This window comes from Stegostoma tigrinum, chromosome 29 (genome assembly GCF_030684315.1).
Source record: "Stegostoma tigrinum isolate sSteTig4 chromosome 29, sSteTig4.hap1, whole genome shotgun sequence".
Classification (NCBI taxonomy): domain Eukaryota; kingdom Metazoa; phylum Chordata; class Chondrichthyes; order Orectolobiformes; family Stegostomatidae; genus Stegostoma; species Stegostoma tigrinum.
Window position 1 is genome coordinate 5,264,860 of NC_081382.1, and position 15,547 is coordinate 5,280,406.

At 41.7% G+C, this 15,547-nt stretch overlaps 1 protein-coding gene across 3 annotated transcripts; it reads left to right on the forward strand.

Moving 5' to 3' along the window:
- The first annotated feature begins 1,468 nt into the window (after positions 1–1,468).
- LOC125465405 (ganglioside GM2 activator-like) lies at positions 1,469–13,914 on the forward strand. 3 transcript variants are annotated; one of them, XM_048558865.2, is made up of 4 exons: positions 1,469–1,803; positions 3,059–3,220; positions 4,600–4,782; positions 11,311–13,914. In XM_048558865.2, exons 1-4 carry the CDS (start codon positions 1,702–1,704, stop codon positions 11,464–11,466), a joined length of 603 nt encoding a protein of 200 aa, XP_048414822.1. In that variant the 5' UTR covers positions 1,469–1,701; the 3' UTR covers positions 11,467–13,914. The 3 variants fall into 3 exon arrangements, with proteins under 3 accessions (XP_048414822.1, XP_048414821.1, XP_048414823.1); XM_048558864.2 differs by having other exon boundaries at positions 1,472–1,812; positions 11,311–13,913; XM_048558866.1 differs by lacking the exon at positions 1,469–1,803 and adding an exon at positions 2,116–2,140 and having other exon boundaries at positions 3,045–3,220.
- The last annotated feature ends 1,633 nt before the right edge of the window (positions 13,915–15,547 follow it).

Consider the following 15,547-nt stretch of genomic DNA (forward strand, 5'->3'; position numbering starts at 1 on the left):
TTTCACACAGTGAGTGGTTATGATTTGCTACGTACTGTTTGATAGCGTGGTGGAAGCAGGTGCAAACAGTCCATTCAAAAGGTATCGCGGGTTATTACCTTCAAAGGAAAAACATGCAAAATTTCTGGAGAAGTCCGTGGTCTACGTAGTTTGAGGTGAATTGTTCTTTCGGACAGCCACAGACACAACCAGCTGAATGGTCTCCTTCTGTGCAGTGACCATTTTATTATCTCCTGAATGATTGGGATTTGGAAGGTACTGCCTAATAGGATGTTGGGTACAGATTTAGTAAGGTCCTTAAAAGGGAACTGGGTAGATAATGGCCTTCTGGTATTATTGTTAGACTATTAATCTAGAGACCCAGCTAACGTTTTGGGCACCTGGGTTTGAATCCCACCATGACAGATTGGGGAATTTGAATTCAATAATAATCTGGAAATGTGTCTAATGATAATTGTAGTGATTGAAATGAAGCCAGCCAGGTGAACCTTACAGAAAATTAGTTTCCTGATTGGGGCTATTAACCTGGGCCAATAAGGGAGCCCTGGCTGACAGATATAAACAGGAGCGTCAGAGATTTGGTTCTTTCTAAGAGCTAGCTGTGATGAGCCTGGACCGGGTTCCACACTATAGGGAATCTAATCTAATCTAATCAGTGTCATGTACTATGCATGTGTAAATGAAAGGTGACTTGGTGACAGGATACCTGACTCTGGAGTTATCTGGTTCACCAATATCCTTTAGCAAAGGAAATCCACTGCCCTTACCTGGTCTGGCCTACCTGTGACTGCAGACCCATTGCAATGTGGTTGACTCCTCCCAAATAGGGAATGGGCAATAAATGCTGGGCAAGCTACTGACACCCACATCCCATGAATGAATACAAAACGGGACAAATGTTGTACGGATATGGGGGAAATGAGCAGGGCAGTGGAACTAAATCGGCATGCCCTTCACGAAAGCCAGTACAGACTTGTTGGATCAAATGCCTTCCTTCTGTGCTGATACTTCTAATGAACAATGACTACACTTGCACAGAGAGAAGAAGATTGAGAGGTGACTTAATTGAAACATAAAATAATCAGAGGGTTAGATAGGGTGGATAGGGAGAGCCTTTTTCCTAGGATGGTGATGGCGAGCACGAGGGGGCATAGCTTTAAATTGAGGGGTGAAAGATATAAGATAGATGTCAGAGGTAGTTTCCTTACTCAGAGTAGTAAGGGAATGGAACGCTTTGCCTGCAACGGTAGTAGATTTGCCAACTTTAAGTACATTTAAGTCATCATTGGACAAGCATATGCACGTACATGGAATAGTGTAGGTTAGATGGGCTTCGGATTGGCATGACAGGTCGGCACAACATCGAGGGCCGAAGGGCTCTGTTCTAGAATGCTCAAGCCAGTGCTTTGCCCATTTTTGAAGTGTAGCCCTCCAGCCCACAGAGGGCGAAAGTGTGTATCTGAACTAGAACTTAATGTCGAAAGAGTGCAACCTGCAGCTCCCTTCATAATCCTTGTTTGTGGTTATTTGCAAGAGTTCTGACTTGAGTGTTGACTCTGAATGTTTTATTCAGCTCTTAATGTTAGTGTTTGCACAGACCCGCTTACACAGTGTCTGCAGGCGCGTCCCTGGTTTTTCTTTCACCTTCGGTGATAGCATTCCACTTTCTCTTTCTACATTTCTTGCCCAGGAATTGGTACGATGAAGGTTATTGTTGCATTCCTCGCTTGTTTAGGATCTGTCTCTGCGTATCAAGTGGATAATGAGGATACGTTCTACATCCGGACGTTACACAATAAAAAGGTGAAGCCGGTAGGTCCCTTTCATGTTTCTGTGATTAAGTACAGTTGCTGCATTAGGACAATATACACCTGTATGTATATCATATGTCCCAAGACCCCTTTCTACGGAGATTTGTCAGATGCAATTTTAGATATCAGGGCAGGTGACTGAAAGCTTAGTCAAAGATACAAGTTTTCAAGAACACCGGAAAGGTGGAGGATGGGCAAATAGGTTTAGGAAGAGAATTATGGAATTTAAGGCAGTGGTGGAGTGATTAAAGTCGGAAGGCTCAAGAGGCCAGATTTAGAGGAGCAGAGAGACCTAGGAGTGTTGCAGGAGGTTACAGAGATGGGGACGGGTAAGGCCATGGAGGATTTTAAAAACTGGGATAAGGATTTTAACGCTGAGCCACTGCCAGACTAGGATCCGGTTTAAGTCAGCAAGCATAATGCAGATATGTGAATGGGATTTTTCATTATCCACCAGCCAGCACTGATATGGAAGTCACGTAATGCTGAAGGAGCCCTGCACTGACAGAAGGATGGTGCCGAGGGAGTCCTGAACTGTTAAAGGGTCAGCACTGAGAGAGCCCGGCACTGTCACAGCCAAAACTTTACAGATCACTGCATTATCGGAGGAAGTATTTGGGTGGCTCAGTGGTAGACATTGCAGCCTCACAGCGCCAGGGACCCAGGTTCGATTCCAGCCTCGGGCGACTGCCTGTGTGGAGTTGGCACGTTCTCCCTGTGTCTGCGTGGGTTTCCTCCCGCAGTCCAAAGATGTGCAGAGTAGTTGGATTGGCCGTGCTAAATTGCCCGTAGTGTTCAGGAAGGTGTAGATTAGGTGGGTTGTAGGGGGATGGGTCTGGGTGGGATGCTCTGAGGCTTGGTGTGGACTTGTTGGGCCGAAGGGTCTGTTTACTGTAGGGAGTCTATGAACTCTCTAAAGTATTAATGGATCGCTGTACCATCGGGGTCAACACCGAGGGAGCCCTGTGCTGTCAGAAGGTCAGTACTTTGAACTTAGGAAGGACCAATGCTGAGCATGCACTGTAATCAGAGGGACAGCACTGAGGGAATGAGAACTGTCAGAGAGACAATAACCCTTCTCATGACTGAGAGCTCTGGCATTGAAGTCCAGAATAGTGCTGATGATTTGGATATAGTGATTAAAGATAAAGAAAATGACTTAAAATGCCTTTTGCTACCCCTTGCAGTGGATGTGTTCAAAGGTGATAGATATCTTTTCTCTTCTCACACTAGGCCCTCTTTTTCAGATTCTAAGTCAAGGTACTTTTTCTTGGGCTAATTGTGGGGGTGAGAAGGAACCCGCTGGCCTCAAGAGTCTTTCAATCCAACCGGATCCAATCTCTATTCCCGGTGACCTACAGGCCAGTGTTGCAGGTTTCACTGCTGTTAATCTTACAGCACCTTTAACGGTAAGAATCAATCCTACAGATCACAACAGCTTCCTGTTTCCTCAGCAGTACCCTCATCGATGGCTTTCTTGCCTTTGACCCTTGATAATTTCAATGTTCTCCTGCCACCTTGCAACTTTGATAAACCTGATTCAAACCTCTGCTGCCCATATTTTAATTTGGACCAAGTCCTGTCTCCCAATCGCCCCAGACATTGCTGAAATACATCTGCTCCTAGTCCACCAATACCTTCATTTCTTCACACACAAAAATAGAAATTGCTGGAGAAAGCCAACAGCTCCAGCAGCATCTGTGGAGAGAAGGCAGAATTGGCATTTCGGGTGCGGTGACCCTTCTTCAGAAACATTAGCTCTGCTTTCTCTCCACAGGTGCTGCCATAACCCGCTGAGTTTCTGTTTTTTGTTTCAGATTTCCAGTGTTCACAGTTTTACCTTCATTTTTCAAAGCCTTCCATGCCCTTGATATCCCTTGCTCAGTGTCTACCTACCCAGCCTAACACTTGTCCGAGATATCCATACTCCTTCAAATCTGACCTGTTTTTCATCCTTGTTTTTTATTACTTCGGTTACCTAGATCTTTAACATTGGAACCCTCTTCCTACGCTTTTCAGAGAATCGTTGTAGGAACTCTACAGTGTGAAAGCAGGCCTTCAAGTCTACATAGAGATTCCGAGTGCCCCAGACCAACCCTACCCCTATAACCCTGCATTTCCCATGGCTAACCCACTTGCCCCTGAACACTAGGGGCAATTTAGCATGGCAAATCCACCTAACCTACACATCTTTGGACTGTGGGAAGAAACCCATGCAGACACAAGGAGAATGTCTGTGTGGAGTTTGCACAGTCGCCTGAGGCTGGAATTAAACCCGGGTCCCTGCTGACATAGCGGTGCTAACCACTCAGCCACCGTGCTTTCCTATAAGAATTAATGTAGAATTGGAACATGTACGATCTGTGTGGGTAGAGTAGAAAGACTGCAAAGGTAAAACAAGCCAATGGGAATTAGATTTTTAAAAAAACTCTCTTAGCAAGCTTTTGAGCAACCACTCTAATATCTCCTTATCAAAAAAATCATCAAATATTGACAGCAAAAGCAAGAGGCCATTTGGCCCATTGTTTGTGCCAGCAGTAAAATGAGCCAGCCTGCCCAATCCCACTTTTCAGCACCTGAGGTGCCTATCGAGGTAGCTTTTAAACGAGTCGAGGGATTCTGCCTTTACTACCCATTTTAGGCAGTAGCTGCTGGACCCCATCTGTCCTCGACTTTTTTCCACCAATCGCTTACGTGGGCTTGGTGTCAAATTTGATAACCACTGTCATTGAAATGTTTTTACTGGTTAAAGTATGCTATATAAATGCGAGTTGCTGTTGTTTAATAGGTTAACATAACACTGCATAAGGAAGTTGCTGGAATTTCGGTGAAAATTCCATGTGTTGAAGAAATTGGAAGCTGTGTTTATGATGATGTCTGCCAACTACTGAACAAGGTGATCCCACCTGGACAAGACTGCCCGGAGCCACTATTTACATATGGACTCCCATGTCACTGTCCTTTCAAAGCGGTAAGAGTCTAAACAAAGTAGGCAGTAATACAACTCCTGGCAGGAGCACTACATATACAGGAGCTGTGATCCTTGACATGGTTGCTGTTGAGACACAATTTGAGGGATTTGGGATTGGAAACTAAGGCTACATTTAAAGTTGGTAAGTCACCAAATCCAAATCTGATGAATCTGGGGGCAACCAAGGGTAGCGCAAATGGAATTTGGGGAGGCACTGGCAATAATCTTGCAACCCTTTCCATACACGAGGGTGATGCTAGAAGATAATTGCAAACATTACTCTCTTGTTCCAAAAGGAATGCAAGGGTAAATCCAACAAATACAGGTCGTTGAGTCTAACCTTGACAAAGCGAAGCTTCTAAAAAACAATAATCTCAAACAATACCAGTTACGTGTGCAACTGTGAACTAAATAAGGACACCCAGCACAGATGTTAAGGGCAAATTGTGTTTAACAAATTTGACTGAGTTGTTAAAACGAGGCAAGAAGTGAATGAGGGCAATGCAATTGATGTGGTTCACAAGGAGGTTTTGATAAAGTGTCACTCAGAGTTTCAGCAATATCGAAGCCTGTGGAGTTACAAAGACACTGGCAACATGAGCGTGATGTTACCTGATTGACAGAAAACAGCAACTGGTGGCGAATATAATACAATTCTCCAAAGGTCTGTACCAGGATGCCTGTTCTTCTTAATCTATATGCATGAGCTATATGTTAATATTTCTAACACAATTTCAATATTTGTGGATGACACAAAATTTGGAGAATATTGTGAATTGCGAGAAGGATAGGCCAATGGAATGTAGCGCAGAGTAGTGTCAGTCAGAAGAAGGAATGAGGACAGAAAATGTAAAGAATACAATTCAAGAGGAGCGCAGGAGTAAAGAGAGCTGACGGTATATAATCACACATCATTGGAGATGGCAGAGCAGATTGAGAATACGGTTGATTGGTTTACTGATGAGAAGGTGAAGAATGAGGGGTGACCTGACGGAAGTGTATAAGATCCTGAGTGATTTTGATATGGCAGATGTGGAAGGGATTTTTCATTCTGAGTTGTGACTTTGTCATTGAATATTTTTAAGACAGCAGGGTTACAGGGAGTTGTGGATGTGGAATTCAGAACACAAAACGTATCAACTATGGTGTCATTGAATGGTGAGGCAAGTTCACGGGGCTGAGTGGCTTGCTTCTGCTCTTCATGGGGGCAAGGACTAGGTGAGCTCATCTTGCAAAGGACTGAATGGCCTTCTATATTGTAACAATTCTAGACATTATCAGAAATATAGGATATGTTAATGCAGTTCAAACTGCCTGGGAGAAGTTGACGGAAAGAGATCGAGAGCGAATATGACTTGATACATAAGAGGAGGCAATGTTTTAACGGCACAGTTAGTGAACTAGTAATCCGGAGATCCAAGTAATGTTCTGGGGACCTGGGTTTGAATCCCACCACAGCAGATGGTGGAATCTGAACTCAGTAAAACCTGGAATTAAAGTTGTTTTAAAATCCCGTATGGTTCCTGAATATCCTTTAGGGAAGGAAGCTGCTGTCTTCACAGTGCATGGTCCTACACGGGGACCCACTGCAAAATGGTTGACTCTTACCTGCCCCCTGAAATGGACTAGCAGTTGTATCTATTGTTAATCTTTTTAAAAAAAAATGAACAAAACCGCACAGAATAGGTAATATCAGCTAAAGGCACTGGTAACAACAAACACAGCCCTGGTTGGAGTCATACCTGACATAAAGGAAGTTAGTTGTGGCTGTTGGAGCTCAATCATCTCAGCTCCATGTCACCTCTGCAGGAGTTCCTCAGGGTATTGTCCAAGGCCTAACCATCTTCAACTGCTTCATCAAGGACTCTCCATCCATCGTAAGGGCGGACGTGGGGATGTTCGCTAATGGTTGTACAGTGTTCAGCACCGTTTGCTGTTCCTCAGATTTTGAAGCAATCCATGGCCAGATGCAGCAAGACCTTGACAATAGCCAGGTTTGGGCAGACAAGTGGCAAGTAACTTTTGTGCCACCCAAGTACCGGGCAACATCTCCAGCAAGAGGAACTTCAGAGGCTGAGGGGTGACCTTACAAGATCATGAGGAGCATGGATAGGGTGAATAGCCAAAGTCTTTTCCCCAGGAATGGGGAATCCAAAACTAGAGGGCACAGATTTTCCCCCTCAGCTTAAATCTTTAAAAGCGACCTAAGGGGCAACATTTTTCACACAGAAAGTGATGCATTTATGGAATGAGTTTCCAGAGACGTAGTGGAGGCTGGTACAATAGAGCATTTAAAAGGCATCTGGATGGGTATATGAAGAGAAAGTGTTTGGTGGGATATGGGCCAAATGCTGGCAAATGGGACTAGATTAATTTAGGATATCTGGTCAGCATGGATGAGTTGGACCGAGGGGTCTGCTTCTGTACTACACAGTGCTATCACTGTAAGAGATAATCTAAGCACTGGCCCTTGGCATTCAACATCATTATAATTACAATCACTAAAATCCCCACCAACAATATCTTCGTGGTTACTCCTGACCAAGAACTTAACTGGCCTAGTCATTTAAATGCATAAATCACAAACAGCTACAAAAGCAGGTCAAAAGCTAGGAATATCCTGCAGTGAGTAACTTTTCTACGTGACTCCCCCAAAACCTATCCATTTACAAGGCGCACATCAGGAGTATGGTGACAACTCCGACAGCATCCAGGCCAAAGCAGCACACTTGATTGGCACTACACCCACAAGGATCCACTCCCTCCACTGCCAATGCTCAGTAACAACAGTGTGTACTACCTACACGGTGCACAGCAGAAATTCACCAATTCCTCAGACTGCACCTTACAAATTCATGGCCAATACCATCTAGAAGGACAAGGATAGTAGATTTATGGAAGCATCAGCTTCAATTTCCCTTCCAAGCTACACGTCATCCTGACTCATAAATACATTGCTGTTTCGTCGCTGTTGCTAAGTCAAAATCCTGGAAATCCCTCCCTAGTGGCATTATGGGTGAACCTTTATCATAGCAGCAGTCACGAAGGCAGCTCACCACCACCTCTTGGACGACTAGGGATAGGTTATAAATGCTGGCCACCCAGCGACGCCCAGATCCTGTGAACAAAAATGGAGGTTGTGTTGCGATGATCAGGTGAAACATGGGATAGTCTACCCCCAGAATGACAAGCCTAAAACATGAAAGGCAAGAGTAATTCAACTCAGAAAATCCTGTTCTCTAAACACCATTAAGATAACAGGTAACAATTTTATATGAATGTATCAATGCATCTATGACAAGTGTTGCATAATATGATATTAATTGAATCGCTTCCTTCAAACCTGCTGACAAAATCACGTCTGAGTTCAAGGCAGTATTGTTTCACGAATGTTTAGTCTGGAACTTTTTTAAAATTTGATTAGCTATGAATTTAATCTGGATGAACACAGCAGGCCAAGCAGCATCAGAGGAGCTCCTCAGATGCTGCTTGGCCTGCTGTGTTCATCCAGCTTCACACCATGTTATCTCAGAATCTCCACCATTGGCAGTTCCTACTATCTGTATGAATTTTTTTTTCAGCTCAGCTGATGAAAGCTGAGTGGTTGAAACATTGTGACTAGAAAGGTCTTTGTTTAGTTTGTGTCTAGTTGACTTGTTTTATCCAGGGCAGGGTTAAGGATATCACAAATCACGTCTTCCACCCAGATACAGGAAAATCAGTAAGGATCTCCAACCTGATCATTTATCCGTAAACCTTCGCAGAAGAGGGAGGCAAGGTTGGAGATAGCAGGGACTCTGGCAGTAATATTCATATCCTGTCTGGTCACAAATGAGGTGCCAGAGGACTGCTAACATTATTCTGCCTTAAAAGAAGGGAGGAAGGAATAGACCAGGAAATGACAGGCCAGCTGGCCAAATGGTGGTTGGGGTGGGTTGGGTAGGGAGTTATTACAAATAATTCTTAGCGACAGTCTATACATGGATTAATTACACCAATACTCAATACTGATTTGTTAATGGAGGGTTGTGTTAGGAAAAACTTGATCGAAATTTTTTGAGGTAACCAGGTGTAGTAATGAGGGTAAAGCATTTGATGTGGTCTAAGTGGCTTCTGATAAGATCCCTCATGGCACACTGGTCAAGAAAGTAAGGGCCCATGGGATCCAAAGCAGGGTGGCACATTGGATCCAAAACTGGCTGAGAGTCTGCAAAACAAAGGGTAATAGTGGAGAAATATTTCTGGGACCAGAAGTCCATTTCCTGCGTGGTTCTGCATGCCACATTACTGGAGATCTACTTGTCCTTTTTTGTTTGTATACATTAATGATTTGGGTAAGATAAAGGAGTCTGCAGATGACATGAAAATTAGTTGGATGTTAAATATTGAGGAGGAGAGCCATAAACTGCAAGAAGATATAAGGGACTGGTCAGGAGGGCAGAACAATGACAAATGGAATTCAATCTGGAAAAGTGTGAAGTAATGTAGTTGGGGAAGGCTAACAAGGCAAGGGATTGCACTCTATGAATGGTAGGACCCTAGAAAGTACTGAAGATCAGAGGAACCTCTGTGTGTACATCCAGAAAACACCCTGAAGTTAAAGTTAACAAGGTAGCTAGATTAGACAGTTAAGGCATATAAATACTTACTTTTATTAATTGATGCATAGAATACAACAGCAAGGGAGTTATGCTTGAAACTGTCTAAAATGCTGGTTAGGCCACATCTGGACTACTGCACGCACTTCTGGTCACCACATTATCAGAAGGTAATTGCATGAGAAAGGGTGCAAAGATTTACCAGGATGCTGTCTGGTCTAGAGAGTCTGAGCAATGAGGAGAGATTGGTCAGGCTGAGATTGTTAACCTTGGAGCAGCAAAAGTTGAGAAGGGACCAGATAGAGGTGTTTAAGATCGAGAGACAAGGCGGACAGAAGGCTGTTTCTTCCAGTGGAGTAAATAACCAAAGGATGCAAATGTAAGCCAAGAGGCAGAAAGATAAGAGTTCAGACATTTTATTAGTGAGGATGTTGGAGTCTGGAACTCTCTGCCTGAAAAGGTGCATCAGAGATAATGGGAACTGCAGATGCTGGAGAATCCAAGATAAAAAAATGTGGGGAGCTGGATGAACACAACAGGCCAAGCAGCATCTTAGCTTTAGTGCCCTAAGATGCTGCTTGGCCTGCTGTGTTCATCCACTCCACACTTTATGCCTGAAAAGGTGGTTGAGTTAGAAACTCTTGTAACATTTAAGTGGTATTTAGACATTCACATGCATTATCAAAGCCTCCAGAGCTATTGGCCATGAGGTGGAAAATGAGATTAGTGTAGTCAGATTTTTGTTGACTGGTATGAACACAACCAGTCAAATAACATGCAGCTAGTATTAGTTTCCAAGATTTTCTTGGACTCTACGTTAACAAACATTAGCTCTCCTTCGGGTTGTGTACTGCTGCTTTTACTTTTCACTTGCTATCCGAATGATGTTGATCAGCATACAATAACATAACAATCTTGTAGTTTGTTAACGGTACAGTATTTGTGGGTGTCACTGGGAATAGCAGAGTAAATAAGGGGCTTGGCAGAGAACTTTGTCAAATGTGCAATAATAATTCTCAAAGTGAACAAAAGCAAGGCAAAAGGACTAGTTGCAGACTTTTTTAAAAACAAAAGCCAGTTAATGGTATTATTCCTGTGAAGATTCATGATGATGATATTAAAATAGTTAGTCACAACAAGCACCTACCTGTCAAAATGGATGGTAGATTGAACAGGAGGAAATATTGCACAGGTATAGTAGCTAAGGTACATAAACATCCATATTATCAGAGTAAACTCAAACCTTTCTGAGTTGATCCTACAGCGATGAAACTCTTTAGAGGGCTCCGGTTGAGCATATTTGCTTATTAGAGAGGTTGCCTGCAGAGCTATTTTAGGAAAGCAGATTCTAAAGGGTACGGAGGCAGCAAAGGATATTTCATCATCTTGATGAAATCTCTCAAACAATTTTGGCAAAGTGTCATGAACAATGAAAATCATCCTAGTCCCAGTACTACTTTTGTAGTGTTTTCCCTAAACGCAACCAATCTCTCAGATATAAGAAAAATACACTCTCAAATTCATCTGTGCTCTTCTCCATACTAGCTTTTAATAAAGAACTGAGGGATAGACAAGCATATGTAGTCAGAGTGGACTAGTTGGTAATTTTAATTACACTGGAATTACTTTGAAAGCATACTTTAATTAATATTAGATTTATCTACGTTTTTAATCTATTATTACTACAGTATTCAGATACAGTACACATGAACAAAGGGCACTTGAAGGAGGACACACACATGGAACTTCAATAAAGTATTCTCTTGGGTATGAAGGGGAAGATGTTGGCTAGAAAAGGAAGTAGAGTATTACAATAAAAGCAGTCAGTTAATGACTAAAGTGAAAACTTGTGGCTCCAATTTTATATAGATAAATGTTTCCTGTTTAAATGCCTGTCACACCAAAATGCTCTCTTTTGTTTGGTACCTAGGGCGAGTACTCTATGCCAAACACTTACTTCAACCTCCCTCCTGTAGAGCTGCCGTCTTGGATGACCAGCGGAAATTACAAAGCTATGGGAGTCCTTACCAGAAATGAGCAGGAGCTGGCTTGTCTCAAAGTCACCTTCTCTCTCAAGTCACAGTGAACAAATCCTACTATTAACCTACTATTTCCAGAAGCTGAACCTCTTGGAGGCAGAATAAGAAATTGCTTTTTATCTCTAAGCTTTCATCAATGTCACGTGCTCAGTATTTTTTTCTTCTCTTTAATATCAACAGTTCTTTTGAAGCAGTAAAATAACTTGTTTCAGTTCCAGATTGTACACCTGTCAATTCCTGATACAATCTATGTATGAGTAATCTACCAGCATTACATAAAATAAGCCACTTTTTACAGGTGAATAGTGTTAATAAGTCCCCAGAATCTGAGGACATCATGGTCAAGCCCAATACTGTCCTCACCCAATGATAGGAAATGTATGCTTTCATCAAACATTATGCCTCATGAACCAGAACTATGGTACTTGCTTCTGCTTTTTAAAGTGTATGCACCACTTGACAATCAGCTACAAAAGACAAAGTTCTGTATTGTTAGAGAAAGTTCTGTTTACCCAAGCAATAAACAGAAATGACCATAACGAACAGGAGTAGACAATTTGGCTCCTCTCCCCTGTTCTCCTATTCAGTAGGAGCATGGCAGATCCAGCATTCCTCATATCCACTTTCCCACATTATCCCTATAACGCATGATTCCCCTACTGATTAACAATCTAGCTTGTAGGATCATACAGATAATGAAAGCGACCACTTCGCCCACCATCCCTGTGTTGGTTTTTGAAAGAGTTTTCCAAACCTATTTCTTTCCCTTATATTTCACTCAATTCCATTTTTGAACGTTACTTCTGAATCTGTTTCCACCACCGTTCACAGGCAGTGCATTCCTGGTCATAATTCACAGGTTTTAAAAAAAACCTTCTAATTCTTTTCCCTATTATCCAAAATCTGTTTACCATATCTCCTTCCCACAGGAACAGCGTTCCTTATCACAGGATGGTTACAGCACAGGAAGCAGCCATTTGGCCCATTGTGTTCATGCTGGCTCTCTGCAACTCGATTAGTGCCACTCCCCACCCTTACTTGACACACTGCAAAATATTTGCTCCTCATATAGTTATCTAAATTGCGATTGTAAGCTCTATCACACTCCGAGCATTCCAGACCCTACACAATCACTGTTTATGACAGCACACAGTTATATTTTCCAAAATTCTTCCTCCCCTGTGTAGTTTCATTCTTGTAGCTGCGCTTATAATGACAGTTTATCAGACAAGTGATGCTGCAAACAGGCAATGTATTTACGAATCTGACCTTGTATTTGCATTGAAGTGACAGCTGGGCTTTAAACAGAGTTTTGCCACTGGAAATCCCAGCAACAATCAGTGCTGCATGATAGAGTGAGCATGATCCAAAAGAAGTAAGCAGTGCAAAATTGTGAGAGGTAGAGCTCACAGCCAGCAACTCTGCATGAAAGTTCCTGAAATTTCCATGTCAGCAATTCCAGGTATTATCTTTAACACCTGCCTGAAATAAGTGGAAAGTTATTGGAGCGGCATGATCCAGAGAAGGTGAACAGTGCAAAATTGTGCGAGATAAGAGCTCACCACTAGCAACCCTCCATGAAACTCTGCTGAAATTGACATGTGGAAAATTCCCTCCCCAACTTAAATGCTGATCTGACCTGACATTCCATTGGCATAGACTTCTGGATGGATTTTCAGATAAGTGAAGCAGAGGAATCTGACCTTTCTTTCTGATGTAGCCCATTGGCATTGAAGTTAATTGTAGGATTAAAATGCTTAATAAACCTGAGTTACATTGTGTTCAAAATAGTGCTGGAAAAGAGTGGGTTGTTACACAGACAACTTTTGGTACTGTATAAATGATGTACATGATCAAGTTCAAAAATTCTTACATCAAACATATAACAAAATCTAAGCAAAGATACTATACACAAAGGTGCATGTTTTAACAGCACTCATTATTTTAAACTGTACTTTTTTACTTATATCATTAATTTGGCATTGGAGTCCATTCTTCTCTCTAAATGAGCCGCATTTTTAAACAATGCTGATGCATTTAATATGTTCAGCATAAACTCTTCAAACTAAGACTTCATATATTTTCCTAATAAGAGTGTTGTTCTTTGCGTGATAGAATATTTGAGGTTTATGACATATAATCCATACTTGATGTAATTGTGTTATAGCCAACACAAGTTCATGTTTTAGAAATACTGTTCCCCTATTCGTCAATCACATTACAACCAATTTGCGTTGCCAGGACACCCTTTATAGGAGAACCTGCTGTACTCCATTTTCTTTCCAGTCACATGGTAATTCAGTATATAATGGATATCAAAGTGCACCACGTTGCATTTAGTTTACAAGGATATGGAAACAGGATCCTTTGCTAAATTGTTTTCCTCATTAACTTCGCATGGGCATTGGAATGTGGATCTGCAGCATTGTTTTTGTTTGCAAAATTTAATGTCAAATTTGTATGAAATTACCAAATAAACATGCTTTGTTTTCAACAAATAAAAGTCATGTCTGCCTTTGTAAGTCTTCTAAATTATTTTCTCAATATATAATATCTTTCTATTTCTGGTTAAGCGCAAAATGAAGGTTGACATTCCCATGCAGTGCTGATGGAACTAAGTACTATTTGCCATGCTATCTTTCTGCCAAGACGTTAAACTGAGGCTCCACATACTTTCTCAGGGGAGCTAATAGATTCCATGGCATTCAACGAATGGTAAGGCAAGGTCCCCTTATTAACAGAAAATGCTGGAAATACTCAGCAGGTCTGGCGACACATGGAGAGAAGGAAAGAGTTAATATTTTTGATCAATGATCTTTTATCAGCACAATTGACGAGTGTTCTCACCACCAGCACCAAAACTCAACCTCAGCTTGACAAGCAGCATTTTTCTAAGAACACGTGATGAATTTATCTGACAAGAGATTTGATGGAAGGTCACTGACCTGATAAGTTAACTCCATTCTTCTGTCCATAGTTCTCCAACAGACCTGCTAAGAAATTTGTATTTTTACTTTGCAATTTCAGCATACATGGTGTTTTCTTTCCCTGATTTCTCCGTCAATATTCATTAGTAGAGCAAATTATGTGATCACCATTTCATTTGCTTCCTTTCTTACTGAATTAGTCACTGAACGTCAAAAAAAAAGTAATTGGCTGTAAAGTACTTTGTGATGCGCTGAAGTCGTAAAAGATGCTCCAGATTATAAATAACTTGCATTTCTATCAGACATAGTAAAGGGTACAGGAGAAGGACTCACTAATACTGGATTTTAACATGGATTGAATTCAACTTCCATCCTTGCTCAGAGCTTGGTCTACTCACCCCAAGTTCAAAATGGCCAACATCTGCTCTCCACACTTGGCACATGCATTTTCATTTATTCTTTCACTCATCAAAAACATTTATTGCTGATCCTTAATTGCCCTTGAGAAGGCTGATTTTTGGGACCTCTGGACTCTGTCTCGTGTAGGTTCAATCGTGTTTCTTTAACAAATTGACTAATAGACCAGGTCACAAAAAAGGACATGAATGAGGTAAAGTCACATCTCATGCTACTAAGATCTCATATTTAAGTCTTAGATTTTGAAAGGTTCTCCAATGCTCAAGGGGAAGTAGAATTCCTCCTTTGTCATGTCATCTCTTCAAAACAGTTTGAAACATTTTTAATCATTAGCTTCAGCCTTGGGAATGGACTAATAATTTATGCACACAATAAGGTTAATAAATGAAAGCTTGCTGTCTTAGGTCCATCTTAACCAATCATGGTGAAGCTACACATGCCACTCATCTACCATCCCCTTCCACCATCTCACAAACACACAGAAACAGAAATTATCTCAATTTAGAATAAATGGGGTCATACAACTCATCATACATAAAATTCAATTTTCCCCTCACAATTAGTGGGTAACACAGTCAACTTGCACTCTGACAAACGAGATTGTGATGAACAGAACAGAGGCACTGTGGATTTCCCTGCCCTCTACTGAACACTATTGTAGGAGTACCTTCCCAATTGCTACCTTAAGATCATCTAAGGATAAAGCAACAAATAATAGCCTTGACAGCAGTGGTAATTAAGGGTGAGAAGGTGTTTGGGGAGTCATCACTAAAATGGAGTGTGA